Genomic DNA, 19,029 nt, shown 5'->3' with positions numbered 1-19,029 from the left:
TTATCAAATGGAACTTAAGGAGAAATCAAAAAGACAACTTTGGGAAGCAACAAGCAGGACCCTCCTGCGTGATACAGGCCACATGTTAGAAACAGAGACCGGAGGGCCTCCCCCCAGTCCCCAGGTGTCTCCATTGGGGCCATATCACCCACCTGCAGGCACCTGGGGCTGTGGAGGCTGGGGGGCTGCAATGCTTGGTGCCCTGCTACTCAGTTCTGCCGGGGTGAGGGCACGTTTCTCCCAGTGATGATGGCCCCCTTGCGTTGACTGAGTTTGAAATCCCTGCTAGTTGGGGCTTGAGTTGCCTGAGATGGATTAGCAAGTGTTTATGTAGTTGAGGTCAATTATATACCATCTGAGCTACAAAAAAAAAAATGAGTTTGTTTGAGATCTCTGCTCCTTAAGTAGCAGAGGGACAGATGGACCCAGATGGAGTTTTCTCTGCTTTCTCCCATTTGCCCTATTTGACGGAAGCTGTCAGGTGGGGCCTGTCCTGCCAGCTTCTCACTTGGGGCGTGGGGGGGGGGGGGACAGGAAGGGGTGCCAGTGGGGTCACGTGGGTGAGTCAGAGACTGTGCCTATGTTCCGGCCCCAGGACATCCGGGAGGAAGGAAGGAGACTGGCAGGGAGGCTGGCATCCTGAACAGAAGAAGCTTGAGAGACCTGAACCCAGTCTACCAATTGTCAAATACCCATAATAAATCTGGACAAGAAAATCTTGAAGTTCCAGTCACCTCTTCAGCACCTGCCTTGTTTCTTAGGCTCTGGGTTTTAGCTTTTTAAAAGTTTTCTTTCTTTCTTTCTTTCTTTCTTTCTTTCTTTCTTTCTTTCTTTCTTTCTTTCTTTCTTTCCTTCCTTCCTTCCTTCCTTCCTTCCTTCCTTCCTTCCTTCCTTCCTTCCTTCCTTCCTTCCTTTCTTCCTTCTTTCTCTCTAGACAGGGATGCAGTGAGGGGCAGAGGGAGAAGGAAAGCGAGAATCTTAGGCAGCTCCACGCCCACCTCTGAGCCTGACACAAGATTTGATGAACCCAAGATTGTGACCTGAGCCAAAACCAAGACTTGGATGCTTGACTGACTGAGCCACACAGGCACCCCTAAAAAATTGACTTTAAAACACTTGTGTACTTCCTTTTCTTCTAGTGTTTATTCTCTCTGGCTTTTGTCTCCTCTCTTATTTGAGGACATCCTTGCTCTTTATATTTTACTGATGGATATTTCAAATGTTCTTTTCTCATTGCTTCCTCTGCCAGATTTCCTTCTTATGTTCCCCCATTTACTTCCATATTTGTCTTCCCTCCCCTGCATGCATTATATAGTTCGTTGTATTGCCTCCAACCTCCTTACATATTTCTGCCCTTCCCTCTCTGCCTCTCATTCCTCTGTCCCCCATGGCCCAGCTTTGAGTGAAGGGCACTGAGCCCGTGACCTCTGTGAGCCTCCTTCCCCAGCGCCCCCCGCCCCATGTCACCCTGCCAAGTGACAGCTGGAAGTCCAGGGAAGGCCGGCTTGCGTGGCAGACCTTTCCATGTGTGTCCTGAGGAATGCTGCCTGTCTGTCAGCTGATGATAGAATGCTATGTCTGCAGGCAGCAGATTAGGTGTTGAGAAGTGGCTTCTTTATTCTTTTTCATGGTTTTTTTTTAAAGATTTTATTTGTGTATTCATGAGAGACAGAGAGAGAGGTAGAGACATAAGCAGAGGGAGAAGCAGGCTCCCTGTAGGGAGCCCGATACGGGACTCGATCCCGGGACTCCAGGATCATGATCTGAGCCAATAGATTTTTTTTTGTATGGAGAACCAGAAGGATTTTCCTCCTTGGGGTTTCGGATTATTTCAAGGCGTATAATGGGTCAGGCACACTCATGTGTGTTGTCTACCCCTTTGGGCTGTAAAGAAAGCCCACCCCAACCCGCACCCTTGTTAGTGTATGTTTAATGGTGACTTTACCTTTGACGGTCATGGTACTGTTGACAGCCTGGCAGGAAACCTCCTCTACTTCCTTTCCCTGTGTGTTTCAGAAAGGGAATACGGCTCTGCACATCGCTGCCCTAGCTGGTCAGGATGAGGTGGTCCGGGAGCTGGTCAACTATGGCGCCAATGTCAATGCCCAGTCACAGGTAATGGCCCTCCCGGGTCCTGGGCCAGAGGGCATTGGCCTTCTTCTCCACCTGCATTTCTGTTATATTGTGAGCACAAATCTAGATTAATCAGCATTGTGTCTCTAAGCAGCAATGGAGGCATCCTTTACTAGTTTTCCTGCTTCTAGTACACATTCTAGAATAATGGAGTTCATTATGGACCTCATCTTTGTTCAGTTAAACCAGCCATACAATGTATCTAGCTGTGGCTTACTTGAGGAGAGAAACTGTGTTTCAGGGTGGGTGGGACATGAGGCGTTCAGGAGGGAGGAAGTGAGAATAGAGGGTGTGTGTGTTCAAGAGGCTGATTTCCACAGAGTGTCACCCTCACCTGGTTGCCTTTTGTAATAACCCCACTAAAGCCATTTCAAAGCTTTAGTGAGTTTTTATGATGGGAGATATTGGTGGGAATATGACCCTGTGGGGAGCTCAGTGAAAATAGGATGAAGAGAAGGTTGTCCTCAAGTTTAGAGGATTTTGTACCAGGTTTAACATCTCTAATTTTGTGGGTGAATGTTAATGACTTTTGCTCTTGGTTTACAGAAAGGATTTACACCCCTGTACATGGCAGCACAAGAGAATCACTTGGAAGTGGTTAAGTTTTTACTGGAAAATGGAGCTAATCAGAATGTAGCCACAGAAGTAAGTGCCTTGGGCAAATGGCCTCCCACTACTGGAGGTCCCTGGGTGCAGGATGCTGTTGGGGGCATGCATTGCCAGATGTGGCTTCAGCTACTTCCATGGAGTGCTCTCTGCCTCTGGTCACAGCACTAATCCTGGGGCTGCCGGGCTCTGCAAGGGAGGAAGAGACAAAGTCATGGGTCTTGAGGAATGCCCAGATGCATACCAGAGAAATGACATCAGACTCAGTCTTGTCCTTCCCACGTTAAAGCAAAGGATCCTGCCATAAACCATGAGTCACTTCAGCTCTCATCCTGAGTTTTGTCATTGATGAAATGATGAAATTGAATGAGATAGAGCCAGAGCCTCTCTCGACAACTAACATCATCATACTGAGCAGTTATTGGACTTTGTTCTCATTCTGCTCCGCCAGTTCATGGGGTCCTGGGCCCCTCAGCACACAACCGAGATTAGTGACTATAGCTCACAATCGAATTCTCAATGCCTGGCATAGTTTCTAGCATTTGGTAGGTGTTAATAATACTCATGAAACAAATGATGAATGGTCCTCTGCCATGTTGAAGGGGGAGAAGGAGGGTAGGACAAAAAACAGAAGGTAGCAAAAATCTCTCGGAGCACTCAGACGGGAAACTAGCTCCAAAGGAAAATTAATGGCTATAGGCCCTGTGAGATTGCGGAGAAAGGAAGCAGATCCAAGGAAGGCTATAGGGAGGAGGTGGCATTTAAATAGAGCTTGACAGACAAGGAAGTTTTTGAATTGTAAGAAAGTCGTTTCGGGCTGCGGGCCAGTCATAGATCCCTGAGGTGTGAAAGCAAGTGTCCTGCCCTAAGGATGGTGAGTGGTCGGATGGGGTGGAAGCTGATGGATCTTCCCTCCTCTCCTGTGGCCAGGACGGCTTCACCCCTCTGGCCGTGGCTCTGCAGCAGGGCCATGAGAACGTGGTGGCGCACCTCATCAACTACGGGACGAAGGGCAAGGTGCGCCTGCCTGCCCTGCACATCGCGGCACGCAACGATGACACCCGGACAGCTGCCGTGCTGCTGCAGAATGACCCCAACCCCGACGTGCTTTCCAAGGTGAGGGAGCCACGCTAACACCTGGGTTGCAGAGCCGTGTGGGTGGGGTGACCCCGACCATGCCCCAAGAACAGACCGAGATCAGAGATGGTATCAGCCATGCACACGGAGCGTCCCCAGCTCCCACGGTGCCTTCCAATTCCTGCCAGTGACCGGGGGCCGCCACCGTGAACAGACCCGCTTTGAGCCCCTCATGAATGCCAAGGGGAATGTGCTTGGTGTGGAGCAGGAGGTATTCTTGTTTCTCCTGGTAATCCAGAAAAGTATCTAGGGCAGGCTGGGTCTCGGGTCAGAGTGACACTTTGGAACCCAACAGGTTGTATTCTAGAATGCATCCCCCTCTTTCTCTGGCCAGCCCCTGGTGAAGGACGGGAGGTGTCCCCCATGGGGAGATGAGAATGGAGAGGGTGCCCCAGGGCCTGGACTGATGAATTGAGGCACTGCTCATCCACTCTGTTAAGTTTGGGCTGGTAATTACTGCTCCTATAGTAAGAGTGGATCAGACTGAGCTGCTTACCTGGTCTCTCCACCCAATGGTTGCTGGGTTTCATCTGGAAGGCTGCCAACTGGATTGGGCACTGTCTCAGGTTATAGGACAGAATGATGACAGTGACGCACAAAGGGGTGAAAAGGGCCGCCTTTGGCCAGCCAGCTGAGTCCCATGCCCTTATAGGGAGCTGAAACAATCACTAGCATTAAGACCATGGACCTCATAACACTTTTCATTCATTGATTAATACCTCTTCATGAAGAACCATTCGCATGAGCAGGCCTTGCAGAATGTGAGGTAATGCTTGTCCACAGTTTGACCACATGAACCTCAAAACAAAGAACGGGGGCCCCTCAGAGGTGGCACCCAGCTTTAAACAAGACTGGCCACAAAGCTTTTCTTGACTCCATCAGCAGACCTTCCCGTATCGCGTCCTTGGGCCCTGCTGACATTTCCACAATCCCTGTTCTTCTGAGGTGGAAATGGCAGTGTGTAGCTTCTGACATGTTGTCCCCTTCTGTTGTCCTGCAGACGGGATTCACCCCCCTCCACATCGCAGCTCACTATGAGAACCTCAATGTGGCCCAGCTACTCCTCAACAGGGGCGCCAGCGTTAACTTCACGCCACAGGTAAGGCACTTGGGCAGGTTCTGCTCTCAGGCGGGGCTGGGGGCTTGTCTGGTCTCTAGGGGCTTCTGCCTCTCACGGGGACACCACCGATTTCCTCCTTATGACACCAGTGCCCGGGGTGAGACAGCCCTGCTGTCTGTCAAGTCTCCTCATTGATGGGTTTCTAATCACCTGCCCATCAGTGTCCATTTGCCCATCCTCACTCGAGGAGGGAAGCCCGGAGGGCAGTCTGTTATGATGACTCAGGGAGACGGAGCTTGGACAGATTGCTGAGATTAACCATGATGCAGTCACGTCCTCACAGGTTTTGAAATCTTTCTTGAATGAGAAAAGTCCTAACAGTAGGCTTAAAGTGGCTTCTTGTATTGCTGCCTCTGTAGGGCTGGGGCAGGGGGATCACAGGGCAGGGAGTGCATAGCAGCTGCATTTGAAAGCAAGATGCCACCGCCTGACTGGTTCCTGTTCCTTCCCTGCAGAACGGCATCACGCCACTGCACATCGCCTCCCGCAGGGGGAACGTGATCATGGTGCGGCTCCTGCTGGACCGCGGGGCCCAGATAGAAACAAGGACCAAGGTGGGTACTGGTGAGCTCTGGGGCGAGGCCCGGGGAGGGAGTTCTGCCCTCCCGAACCCCTGAGGGGTCGGGGGCTCTCCATGACTGGCTAGTGACAGGCCTCCAGCATCATGGTGGGAGCCAGGAGGCAACAGGAGACAATCAGATATGCTGGAGTCGGGCTGGTGCTTAGGGAAGCATCCGCGCTTCTGTGGCTGCAATGATACTGTGAGCAGTCTTCCCTCCAGTGGCTCTAATAGCCGCCTTTGGGGCTTCTCGTTTGGACTCTGTCTTTTAAAGGATGAATTGACACCTCTCCACTGTGCAGCTCGGAATGGGCATGTGCGAATCTCCGAGATCCTGCTGGACCACGGGGCACCCATCCAAGCCAAAACCAAGGTTTGTGCTTCCCTTCTGTGAAGAGCATCCTTTCCGCAGGCTTCAGGCCAGGCCAACCCAGGATTACATCCCATCCCTGAAAAACAGAGGTGCTGATACTACTAGCTGAATCAGTGTGCTGTGTACCCCAGTGCTTGTCACCCGGAAGACACTCAGTATAGCTCGAAATATCAGCTAGATCAGGCATGGTGAACCTTTTCCCTAAAGGGCCAGGTAGTAAATATTTTTAGACTTCAAAAGCCATGATCTCTGTTGCAATGATTCAACTCTGCCATTGTAAGTAGGAAAGCAGCCATGGATAATATGCACACTAGCAGTCGTGTTCCAATAAAACTTTATTTACAAATGCAAGCAACAGGCCAGATTTGACCCACAGTCCATCATTTGCCTGCTACAGTTCTACATTGACCCTCATGTCTTTTATCCTGACCCCAGAAGAGAGACCATCCAAGCACTCTGAGAAATCCTCAGACCCTGGGCCAGCCTGGAAAAGAAAACAGAATAGTTCTTCTCAAGGCCCATGAGGGGCTATAGCACAAAGGCCCCTCCTTCAGTTCTCGAGTCTTCCTGAGGCTGAAGCTATCAGACCGCCTGGTGCTGCCTGTATCTTGTCCAGGATTTGTGCCCACTTCTTTGGGGTGAATTTAGAAGGGTGGCAAAATAGAGCAAGGGAGAAAGCAGGCCCCTTTCCAGGCACTCCAGAAGTTTTGTGTGAGTGATTGCAGATTGTTCATAACCATGAAAGCCAGTTTATTCCCTGATAAATTATCACGTGTATCTTCTAGAGAGCTATCTGTAATTTGGATCAGGAGTCACAGCACCAAGCAGGCCTCTGTATGTGTGTGTGTACGTGCACATGCGTGTGTGGTGGTTGGGGTAAAGGTGGAGGTATTCTCTCTTCAACCTGCTTGTTTCTCATTTAAACCTCCATCCGTGGTGAGTTTCTGTGTGGCTTTGAGCATGTTCCTTATTCTTCTTGACACCTCTGTGTCCTCATCTGGACAGCTCTACCCCTCTCCCCTAGGGTTGTCCGGATAATCACATGAGATAGTATCATTGAAAGTACATTATAAAAGTAAAAAATCCTCAGATAAGTGAAGGTAGGATTGCTACTACAGATTACATTGTTCGATCAGGAAATTCTCAGCACAGGGGTCCTATATTTAAACTTACGTAAATGTTCCTAAGTTGGTAATGATTTTATGTTATCCAGATTATTAGAATGGAGCTTAAAAAGATGGCCATGAAAATTCTTCACTGAAAACTTCCATCTTTTCAGTTGGGAAGTATGGTTTGAGCTTTGTAAAATTCTCCAAATGGCAACTGGCTACTAGTTTGCTAGGGCTGCTGTAGCAAAAGGCCACACACTGGGTGGCTTGAAGCGCAGAGGCCCTCGTTCTGCAGTTTTGGAGGCTGGAAACCTGAGATCAGTGTGAGCCAGGTCGGTACCTTTGGAGGCTGTGAGGGGGAATCTGCTCCAGGCCACTCTCTGGCTTCCGGGGTTGCCCACAATCGCTGGCATTCCTTGGCTTGTAGATGCATCAGCCTGACCTCTGCCTTTGTGGTCACACAGTACGGTCTCTGTGTCCAAACTTCCCCTTTCTATGAGGACAGCAGTGGTATTGGCTTAGGGCTCCCACTGAAGACCTCACTGTACCTAACTACGTCTGTAGTGACCTGATTTCCAAATAAGGTCAATGTTCCGAGTTCTTGGGGTTGGGACTTGAACTTGTAAATTTTCAAATGACACAATTCAACCCATAGCATGAATGCTGGCTGTCAGGCAGCCTTGATTGTGTGTCTCCCTTCCTGAAAATCTTCTTTTCATGGTCACTTTCTATAAGCTAACCCTCCCGGTCCTGAGCTCACAGACTATCATGATGCAGCTCTTGTATGCCAGGAGCCCATCACACCTGGGCCTCCTGCAGCTTTCACTGCAGAGATGAGCTCCCTGAGTTCCCGAGTGCTGGCTGCCTCTGTGCTACAGCACACACTGCTCCCTTCGCTGGGAGATTCTTCCCCTTTTGTCTTCCTAGAGAAGTCCCAGCTCCGGACCTCCTCTTAAAAGCCTTCTCTCCTCATCCTCCCTCCTGGAAACTCCACCCTCTCTGGACCTCTATGCTTAGGTCTTGCTTTTCCTGATGTTACCATGCTGCAAGGCAACAATGTTTCTATTTCCACCTCTTTGGCCCATCTGTCTAGAAGCTTCCTTCTACCAGGGATTAGGTCTGTTCTCCTTTGTTTCCCTAGAGCTTAGCCCATACCTGGTGCTCTTTAATTGCTTAATAAATATTTGTTGAATTAATGTGTGAACTACTGAGTGAAGAATCTTCTGTTTTTAATGTTTGTTCATTTTTTAAGAAAATCTATTCTAGCTACCTAGGAAGCAGTGAGGGTCCTTAACAAAGTTGTCTAAGATAATTCATTTTTGTTAGGGGCAAAGAACAGTAGGGTTTAGATCTGAGTTCCATGTTGTCATTCATTTGTTCAAAACCGCATGAATTAAGAACCACTGGGCATGTGATGTGCACATATGGAGATTATGAGGCATCTAAGAGCTATGAGGCACAGTCACTGACCTTAAGACGCTGACAAGGAGAGAGGATACATGCACCTGACAAGTTAACTACAGATACAATCCAGCAAATCTATGAGTAAGGTCTGAGTGAGTGGGACAGGTAAGAAAAGCCGACAGAAGTCTAGGGTGGTCAGGGAAGGCTTCTCGGAAGAGGTGGGCCTGGCTGGAGCTGGCTTAGAGGATTTGATGAGATGGAAAGGAAAGTGTAGTCAGAGACCAGCATGAGCACGGGCCAGAGTGAACCAGGCTCACTCAGGAGCCATGTGGAAGCATCGTGCAGGGAAGAAGCAGGAAATGAGGCTGGAATCATCGCCTTGAATGTCCGTGTTCATTTCTTTTGCAACTGCTTGTTTTTCCCTCTCCTCCCAGAATGGCTTATCCCCAATTCACATGGCGGCTCAGGGAGACCACCTTGACTGTGTCCGACTTCTATTGCAATACAACGCAGAGATAGACGATATTACGCTGGACCATCTGACACCGCTCCACGTGGCAGCCCACTGTGGCCATCACAGAGTAGCCAAGGTTCTTTTGGATAAAGGAGCCAAACCAAATTCCAGAGCCCTGGTGAGTGAAAGGCTACCAGAGAAGGTGCCAGAGGGGCAGAGGCTAAGGGAAGTAGGACCAAAGCTGCGTGGCTGAGCCTGTTGGGAAGGACACCACTCAGTGCCTGGGAGGACCCTCGAGACTCGGCCTGGAGAGTGGTGGGGCCTGCTAGGGCTGGGGGGCATGGCGGCCCACAGGCAGAGTGGTGGCCTTCGCACTCCCCACCACATCTAGCTGGGTGTCACCCTCTGTACTCCGATGGCAGGCTAAGTGAGGTCAGGGGTGGTCTGGGTGCAGGAGACCTCCATAAAAAGCAGTGTCCGTGGTATGTATGTGGGTTGGGACTGCTGCTCTGTCTAAGCCAACCCAGAGCTGAGGAACAATGATTTCTGGATTTTTTTATCTGCTTTGGGGTGGGGAAGGGGGGCAGTGAGTGAAATAGCTAAGCTAAGAAGCATCCTTCCTCTGCTCATGGGCTTAGAGCTTTCATAGTGCTGGTGTAGAAGTGAGTTCTCACCTGAAGCAAATTCCCTCCCAGGAAGATGGCTCCTCTCTCTCTTGCCTCAGGCCAGGCAGTCCCAGGCAGTGCCGGGGATCTGGTGCAGCCCTTGACCCCCATCTCCTCTCTCTCCACTCCCAGAGGGGAGAATTTAAAAGGCAAGAGAGCTTCCAGGTCTTGCAAGGATGTCTTCTTCATTCATTGAGAAGGCTTTCCTTGAGCTCTTGCCACGTGCCAGGGACCACTCTGGGCTAGCTGGGGGATTTCTTGATGTCAACACTGTTGACATTCTGGGTCTGATATTCCTTGTTGTGGGGGCCTGGCTTGTACCCAGTACGATGTTTAGCAGCATCGTTGCCACCGTCCCGCCCCTCCCCGCCCCCTCCACCTGTTAATATCCTCGCCCCCTGGTTGTGACAATCAACAGTGTCTCCAGACACTGCCAACTGTCCCTGGGTTGGGGTTGGACAAAATCCTGTCACCCCATTGTGAGATCCACTGCCTCCTGGAAAGACAGACAAAAACAAACAAAACCCCCTGCCCTTGTAGAGTTTACATATACAGCAGAGTTGCTAAACCGAAATCTACTTTACTAAAAACGTCACATGGTTTCAAGGGAGCAGGAACATGACTCGCTTCACTAAAGTCCTCCTTATTGTCAATTTCCCCCTCAGGAAACTTGAAACTGCAGGCCCTTTTTGTGCGTCCAAAATATGATTAAATTTTTAAAAAAGGTTTATAAATAGCTTGTTCAGGGACACTCTTGGTGCCCAAAGTGAGAGCCACCTGCCTCTCGGGTGCTTCACTATAACCCTCGTTGCTCCCAGGCTGTGGCGGAGGCCGCCTTCGCATCAGCAGGGTGGGCCGGGCGCCCCTCGGCTAGTGTGGTAAGTTCCTGCTTATCTGTCTCTTTATGTGTGGGGCTGCAGAACGGCTTTACTCCCTTACATATCGCCTGCAAGAAGAACCACATCCGAGTCATGGAGCTGCTACTGAAGACAGGAGCCTCCATTGACGCCGTCACGGAGGTAGGAGCACCCTGCAGGTGGGCTGATGGGCTCTGCCCGTGGACTTCATCTGAAAGCTCTCTGGAGAGGTGTCCTATATAGCTAAGTGAGGCTGCAGGGCTGTGTGTGTGGTATGCACATCCAGACTGCTTGAAGGAAGGAATTGGGTGACCAAGGTGAGGGAACACATGTGGAGTTTCAGGGAGCTCTCCAAGATCAGATGGAAGTTGTTGAGTTGTAAAGCACACAGAATCACCCTGCGGTGATTTTTTTTCCTCCACCCATTTTCCTGGGTGCAAACCCATCTCATTTAACAACCTTTGCTTGGAAAACCATTCTGGCACCCCTAGAAGCAAGAAAGCATTAGATTCATCTGACTCTCTCTTCCTTATAGGAGCAGGAAAGGCTCTTATGTTCTCATTCCTCTCTTGTGTGTTCCAGTCTGGCTTGACACCCCTCCACGTGGCCTCCTTCATGGGGCACCTGCCCATCGTGAAGAACCTTCTGCAGCGGGGGGCATCACCCAATGTCTCCAATGTGGTAAGACAGTGGGAAGAGCCAGGACTCTTTCCTCTGGATGCAGAGCTCAGAGGGGAGATGAGCTGCTGATCCTAAGGTCACCTCTCTGGGGATAGAGCTAGAATTCTCAGAATGGGAGAACTTCATATTTGGGGAGATTGAGGGCATATATTGACTCTTTCCCAATTAAATTCACACATCTGCTCTGAGGTTTACTTTTAAGTATGCGCGCGCGCGCACACACACACACACACACACACACACACACACACACAGATGTCAGGCTAAAGGCTTCGTGCTGGGACAGCTCCACCTCTTGGATGAAAACCCACCAAGTCTCTCCAGGCTGGCACTTTGGAGCTCTGTGTGTGTCCTTTTAGAAACTCAGCATATATTAACATTTCTATAATTCTGTTGTTTTACAGAAAGTGGAGACCCCGCTACACATGGCAGCCAGAGCAGGGCACACGGAAGTGGCCAAATATTTGCTCCAGAACAAAGCCAAAGTCAATGCCAAAGCCAAAGTGAGTTCTGGAGGCAGGAGGGATCCTGAGATGTAAGCAATTCAAGTGCAGTGAGGAGAAATCCATCTTTATTAGAAGCCCTGCTACAGTGCTGGTGGCACAGAGCTTCCTTGTCATTCCCATGGTGGTTGTACCAAACACTCAGATTCTGCTGTGCAGGGGCTGTGAGAAGGCCAGAGATATGTTTGCATCAGAGCCATGCTACTCATTAGGATAGCGGAAGTCCAAAGAACATGGCTCGCTGGCAGGAGTTCTTTGGGCTGAAAGGGTTTCTTCATAGTGGTTACAGTCGTGGTGTGAGAGGCAACATTTTGGAGAATATGCTGCCAGTGAAAAGCAGTCAGGAATTACTTGATCTAAAACATAGAAGATTCCCCCTTGTTGTAAAAGTTATCCTAGAGGGATTGGATGAGTGAACAGTGAGAATTGCTACTGAATTTGCACTGTGATTGGCTCTGACCAAGCTTGGGCTCTTCTACCCTGCAGGTGACAGAAGCTCTGTTTAGAGTTAGAACTGTGGTTTGCATTTGGGCCACACGGGGAGGCTGCCAGCTGGGCCCAGTAGCACAGAGACCCTTGCCTTGAACCCCTTCAGTATCAGGGGAGGAGGACCAAGGGTGAGAAGAAAAGTCATCTTTCCCCTTCAGCCGTTTGGACTTCCCCATGACCCCATCCCCAGACAGAAAGGCAGGCATCTGCTCAGACGTGACCTGGGAGATGAGAGCAAGCAGAGAGCACACTGAGTGCCTGTTATGTGCCGAACATAGCGTGAAACATTCTGTGCACATTGCCTGCTTGACCCTAACCAGAGCCCCATGAGGTGGATTATTGTCCCTGTTTTACAGATGGGAAGGCTGAGCCTTGAGGCAATTTAGTAGAAATAGCAGTAACTTGAAGTGTAGTTGTGGGGATTAAATGAGAGAGCATATTTGTTTCTGTAACTCAGAAACTTGATCTGAATCCCAGCTCTTTATCTTACTAGCTGCGTGACCTTGAGAAAGTCACTTACCCTCTCTGGGCCTCACCCTTCTCTGTGAAGTGAAGAGTTGAATTAAGAGCCCTTAGTATTCCCTGTTCTTTGTTTCCACCTTGGGTTCCAGGATGACCAGACCCCGCTGCACTGTGCAGCTCGCATCGGCCACACAAACATGGTGAAGCTACTGCTAGAAAATAATGCGAATCCCAACCTGGCCACCACTGCTGGGCACACCCCCCTGCACATTGCAGCCCGAGAGGGCCAGGTGGAGACAGCCCTGGCCCTTCTGGAAAAGGAAGCATCGCAGGCATGCATGACCAAGGTACAGCCTTCTTCCATCGCTGGGCCTGGGGTGTGGGATGGCTGTTCCTGCCCAGTGCTCTGTGTTGCCTTGATGATGCTGAAAGCAGTGAGGAGGGCCAGCCCTCCCAGACCAGCCACATCTATGAGTTCGATGTGTCATCCTTTCCCCAGAGAACGGTAGTTTCTCATCCACCCACCTGGCCTTCAGCCCTTTATCATGGAATGGCTATTAGCTCCGGACAAGTCAGGTTCTAGAACACAAGAAGGAGTAAGACTCAACCCTTGCCGTCAAACTAGCTGGTAGTCGAAGTGACCCTACAGGATGGCATCATGCCCTGTCACCAGAGGCGTGGTGGGCAAGTGGCAGAGGAATCCTGTTGATCCCCGGGGGTCTGGGGCTCTTGGAGGAATCAGAGATTGTGGTGTCCTTTATTGATTGGTGTCTCCCTGCCAGTTAAGGTGGGACACCGCCTTTGCCATGGGCCCATTCCCTGGGGGAGGACAGCCCTGATGACCCACGGTTCTGATGGCCTGTGTTTCTCCTCAGAAAGGATTTACCCCTCTCCATGTGGCAGCTAAGTATGGGAAGGTCAGGGTGGCAGAGCTGCTGCTGGGACGGGACGCGCATCCAAATGCTGCTGGAAAAGTGAGTTTGAACTTCCCTCCATCTCTCAGTTTAGAGGCCAGAGCAAGGGATGTGCTTTGCCATCTGTGGATGGCATCCTTGCCTAGGCCTACTGTGTTCATCTCTCAGATGATGGGCAGCCATCCAGGGGAAGGGGCTCTGGGAAGACTCTGACAAAGGCCTTGTCCTCTTAGAAAAACCTGGTGGCCTTCTTGGAGCATGTGTGCATTGAGCTGCCCCACCGGGCCCTGCAGGAACTGGGAGGTGCCCTGGGGTCTGGCTTTGTTATGCTCTTGAGTGACTTCAGATCGAAATTGGGTTTGGAAAAAAAAAAAAAAAAAGAAATTGGGTTTGGAAGGACTTCTAACCAGATCGTGCCTGTATAAAAGAAGGGTTGCAGATCCCAAAGTGGTGCTGCTGCCAGCCAAAGGGGTGGCTCATATAAAGCTGGTCAAGTGAAGGCTGCTGTCTTTATCCACCTTGCCCCTGCAGAACGGCTTGACCCCCCTGCACGTGGCCGTCCATCACAACCACCTGGACATCGTCAGGCTGCTGCTGCCCCGGGGTGGCTCCCCACACAGCCCCGCTTGGGTAAGCCTGCCTCACTCCACACACCGGGGCTCCGGCCCCAGACCCATGCAGTGCAGGCCGAGGCCCCTGCAAGGCGGCCAGCTCCTGCAGGAAGCTCCTGGCTGTGCCAAGAGCAGCGAAAGGGTTTTCATGTTTTGCTTTTATTTTTACCTCAGAAATCTCGCCTCACTTACACAAATGTTCCCTGCAGTAATTGCTACTATTTGGAGACCAGGAGTAGGGTGGGAAGTGGTAACACATCTCAGCAACAGGTCACCTCACAGAGCAGGAATGATTGGGTTTACACGACAAATGTGTTCCCCACACTACTGTTCTGTCAGTTGGCTTGTCAAAGGTCAATGTGTCCGGGAGCCTCCGGAAGCAGTGAGCCTCGTTCTCAGTTCTGACTCCACACGTTGCTGGTGGCATAAGGGCCGCACTTCTGAGAAATATTCAGGGTCGAGGGTGAACCTGCCATAACCTTGAAGCAAGGGGTCTGTTTCAAATGTGAGTAGTCACCCCCAAATGTATTTCTTTTACGAGTTCAGAGTTTTAAATCATGGTGTGGTTTGGGTTTTTTTTTTTAAGATTTTTATTTATTTATTTGAGAGGGGGGTGAGAGCATGAGTGTGTTCACAAGTGAGAGGAGGGGCAGAGGCAGAGGGAGAAGCAGGGTCCCCGCTGAGCAGGGAACCCCACGCAGGGCTCTGTCCCAGGACCCTGGACCATGACCTGAGCCAAAAGCAGATGCTTCACTGACTGAGCCACCCAGGGGCCCCACACATCGTGGGGTTATTTAACAGGGTGCACCCATATAAATTACATGGGGGACATCGCAGTCCAGTAGGGCAGCCCCTGAAATACGCTGCTCTGCGTAGCAGATTCGCTGCCTCTCAAGTTGACCAGGCAAAGGGAGTTGACAGGGCTGCTTATATAAGATCAGACTTTGGGAGTGAAGGGAACTAGGACAAGGTGTAGGGATAAAGCTGGACACGAGGATCGTTTGGGGGTACAGCCTACCTCATGTGGGGCCAGAGGGTGTGCAGTGTTTGTCTGTGAGGGAGGGGACTGATGGCCACGCAGGAGAGGGCGAGGAGGCAGGGGGCAATGCTCTGACGCAAGGACACACGAGTCAGGGAAAATCAGAGCAGGCCTTGGGTGCCTCTTCCCTCCTCAGAGTGGATGCTCATCTGACTTTCCCAGCATCACTGCCATAGACACGCCGCATCTCCCAGACACCTCTGTCTCCTTGGGCTCCTGTGCCCGCTGTTGTAGCAAGCCCACGTCACTGTGTCGATGAGCATGCAGTCCTGCTAAGATGTGACTTACTCCTGCCTCTAAAAATAAAAAGCTGGACTCCCCACCTCCTCACTCCCCTCCTTATATAAAAGAAATCGGAGCCAGGTTCATGGTATTTAAAGAGAGCCTTATCCAAGTACAAACCTTGTACAGATGGGGTTTGTTTCCATGGCAAAAATAGTTTCCCAAGTCGTCTGGCAATTTTGTAGAATTTCACATGTAAATCTCTCAGCATCCAAACCAAACCCTCCCCCTTCTAATTTTGATGCTAATGTTGTTTTAACATTTAGGCAGATTTCTCTCCAGCATCCATCCTTTTGGATGAGCTCATCTCCCTGGGGAAAAAGACCTTCTCTGTGGCCCCCAGCCCTCCCTAACCTTTCTGCCTAGCTGTCCCCTGTCCTTATCACCTACAACAGGTCATTCGTTCCCTTGGATGCCCCTCTTTGCAAAGCGCGGAGGGGTAGTCTCTGTTCTGAGACCGCCAGCTGCTCCTGTATGTCAGTTTTAACCAAGGGTCACCTGACCTGAGCTGCCTCCGAAGCAACTGTGCCCTTTGCCAGGACAGGGTGCTGATTTTGCCAGTGTGCACATCCACTGCTGCCCAAATGACCCAGACTCCTGATCGTACTTCCATGGGTATACTTCAGCTTGCTCCGGTTACTGCCGTTGTCTATTAAAAGAAGTCCTAATAATCATTGCTTTCATGCTGTGAATACCTACCTGCTCCAGGCACGGGCTAGGGGTGCAAGTGCCTCATCCCAGTTCCTCTCATGCATGTCCTCAGATACTCATCTCATGGAGAGTGAGTTCCTTTGCAGAAGCCTCCAGATCGTAGGCTTTACCTAGAAAGCCACACCTCTTTCTTTGCTTTCCGTTGATATGGTACAAACACTATTTTGTTTAGTGAATTATTATAATCAAAACATTGATCTCGTTACAGAGGCAGAGGACTGACTCCATGTCCCCCATTCCGGGCAGGGCACGTGTCCCCTTATATCACCTGCCCTGGCCTGCCAGCCCAGGGGGAGCCCCAGACCCATTGCACAGGGAAAGAAGTGGCCTCTGATACTCTTCCTTCATGAAATGTTGGGGTGGGGAGAGTGGTTCTTACTGCAGATAAGAGCCTTCCAGTTCTGTGAGCTGCCTGCTTGAATCCTAGCTTTTGTGGTAACAGAGCACCTCCTACAGAGTGGTCTGTTAATGCTCAAACACAGAGAACAGGGGTGAGGAGAGGCACAGGACATTTGCTAGCTCTGTGGATCCTTGAGAACTGTCTCCAAATGGACAGATTTGGTTGGTTGGTTGGTTGGTTTGTTGACTTTAATGGCTCTCCTAGGTAATGCCAGCTTTGCTTAGTGGGTGCCCAGCAGGCCAAGAACCAGGCCTCACCCTCCCTTTGTTCCCTCCAAAGACTTAATATTTAAGGCGTATGCTCATACTGTCCACTCAGCATTCTTATAACCAGGCTCCTGGCGGTGTCTTCTGTTTCAGAATGGCTACACCCCTTTGCACATTGCTGCCAAGCAGAACCAGATGGAGGTGGCCCGCAGTCTGCTGCAGTATGGGGGCTCAGCAAATGCAGAGTCGGTGCAAGGTGTGACACCCCTTCACCTGGCTGCCCAGGAGGGTCATGCAGAGATGGTGGCTCTGCTACTTTCGAAACAAGCCAATGGCAATCTGGGGAACAAGGTAAACGTGGCTTGCTTCTCCAGCTTTGCCCTGTGGTCTTGGAATGTTTTAGTAGTAGCTAACTAGATATTCTATCTGAATATTGAGGTGCTCAGTTTCTGAGTCGAGTGGTGTGTGTGTGTGTGTGTGTGTGTGTGTGTGTGTATAATCCTTACAACAGTCTTGCATCGATTTTATCTCAGTTTTATGAATGAATAAACAGGATCAGAAAGGTTACTTATTCCCAGGTTGTGTGGCCCTGACCTTATCTGATGCCTTTTCTAAATAGATTGTCTCAAGGATCTGCAAAAAGATCAATATTAATATCCATAGTACACTTCCTCAAATATAGGCCAGTGTCTACTTTCAGGAATGTAGTAAGTAACTTGGTACCGAATATACTTTTTCTGTGGGAGAGTATTTTTAAACTCCCACCCATATGCTAAACTAGCAGTTCCCAATCCTGGGACTATTGGTGGAGGAGTATGGGTCCTTCCAAGACCGTACACCACGTTTCAGAGGGATAGGCACATGGACATTTTTCTAGGTGAGGTCTTCATCATTTTTCTCAGTTTCTCAAAGGAATGCATGACCCAAGAAAGACTAAGAATCACTTATTTTTTAAATAATAGTTTTATTGAAATATAATTGACATACAATAAAATTCATCCTTTGAACTGTACTATTTGGCGGTTTTTAGGACATTTCATTTTTTAAATAATAGTTTTATTGAAATGTAATTGACATACAATAAAATTCATACCTTTGAACTGTACTATTTGGATGTTTTTAGGATATTTCAGAATCAGGCCACCATCACCACTGTTGAATTACAGAATATTTTCATCACCCCACAAAGAAGCCCTATCCCATTAGCAGCCACTCCCCATTTCCCTTAAACCTCCCAGTCCCTACCAACCATTAATCTACTATCTCTTGGAATTGGCCTATTCAGGACATTTCAGATAATAGAAGCAATACAAAGAGCCACTTCTTTAGATGATAAAGGAACTGTTTCTGAAAGGCAAGTATTTGAAGAGTAACCAGATCTGTTAAAAGCCTGTAGCTCCGTTGGTTCTTTTTTGCCCAGTTTTGAGCAGGTGACCCCCAGAGGGAACCGTTAGGGCAGGGTCGTTCTATTGGATTGGATTCTTGGTTTCTTCTCTGGGCCATGTCAAGCAGGCTCTATGAGGAACGGTGGGGATGACGGTGATTCTCTGTACTGGAGACATCCTCACTCGTCCACCACCTCAGAGGACGAGTTACCGTGTTCTCCCAAGAATCAGGCATGGCACCCAGAGGCTGGCAACTGCGGTAGGACTGTCCAGCCCTACCTGCCCACCCCACCTGCTCAGGCCTGGCCAGGAGGCCTGCTGCTCATGGGCCTCTGGGCAGCCGCCAGGAGAGTGCAGAAGGCCAAGGAGGGAGAGTGGCATCCCTGGAGAGGGGACAGGCCCTGCCCCTGCCTCTGACCACAGATGGTCATGGCTCTGTCTATCCCATAGGGGATAGGGAGTGTATTGAGTAGGGTACTGGGGAGAGAAGACTTCTCTGACATTTTGGTGCGAGTGGGCACATATCATCAGACCACACCTCTGGGGCATCTTCCCCTCCTGAGGAAGGGGTGCTGAGAACTCCCGGAAGATGATGTTTTCATTCCTAGCAGGATCGTCCATCCCCTGACAGTGTGGCATGGGCTGCGAGGTGCTAGTCATGTGCTACATTTAAATGACATGTGGTGCTTTCCAGAGTGTTTTCCTCTGTTATCTCAAGTGAACCTTACTTTACAAGATAGGTCAGCGATAACCTCTTTTTCTGGATAAGGAAAGCAGGGTCTGAAAGCTCATCTCGCATCAGGGAAGTTGGGAATGTCATAAATGGAAAGTTCCATAAAATTTATCTAGTTCAGAGATCAGCAGACTAGGGCCCGTGGGCCAAAACCGGCCCACCACTTGTCGGTGCCAGTAAAGTTTTATTGGAACAT

The 19,029-nt window shown here is 50.0% G+C and overlaps 1 protein-coding gene across 14 annotated transcripts in view; it reads left to right on the top strand.

The window, feature by feature from the left end:
* Positions 1 to 19,029, top strand: part of ANK1 (ankyrin 1) — a 215,546-nt gene that overhangs the window by 143,113 nt on the left and 53,404 nt on the right. For all 14 annotated transcript variants that reach the window (XM_072776622.1, XM_072776619.1, XM_072776618.1 and 11 more), the window contains 14 exons: positions 2,017 to 2,115; positions 2,680 to 2,778; positions 3,670 to 3,855; positions 4,877 to 4,975; positions 5,452 to 5,550; positions 5,830 to 5,928; positions 8,876 to 9,073; positions 10,481 to 10,579; positions 11,000 to 11,098; positions 11,503 to 11,601; positions 12,702 to 12,899; positions 13,428 to 13,526; positions 13,998 to 14,096; positions 16,869 to 17,066. In XM_072776622.1, the coding sequence (XP_072632723.1) occupies positions 2,017 to 2,115; positions 2,680 to 2,778; positions 3,670 to 3,855; positions 4,877 to 4,975; positions 5,452 to 5,550; positions 5,830 to 5,928; positions 8,876 to 9,073; positions 10,481 to 10,579; positions 11,000 to 11,098; positions 11,503 to 11,601; positions 12,702 to 12,899; positions 13,428 to 13,526; positions 13,998 to 14,096; positions 16,869 to 17,066 (1,770 nt within the window). The remainder of the gene's footprint in view (positions 1 to 2,016; positions 2,116 to 2,679; positions 2,779 to 3,669; positions 3,856 to 4,876; positions 4,976 to 5,451; positions 5,551 to 5,829; positions 5,929 to 8,875; positions 9,074 to 10,480; positions 10,580 to 10,999; positions 11,099 to 11,502; positions 11,602 to 12,701; positions 12,900 to 13,427; positions 13,527 to 13,997; positions 14,097 to 16,868; positions 17,067 to 19,029) is intronic.

This window comes from Canis lupus, chromosome 15 (genome assembly GCF_048164855.1).
Source record: "Canis lupus baileyi chromosome 15, mCanLup2.hap1, whole genome shotgun sequence".
Lineage (NCBI taxonomy): Eukaryota > Metazoa > Chordata > Mammalia > Carnivora > Canidae > Canis > Canis lupus.
The sequence above is the reverse complement of the archived record's forward strand: the minus strand, read 5'-3'. Positions and strand labels throughout refer to the sequence as shown.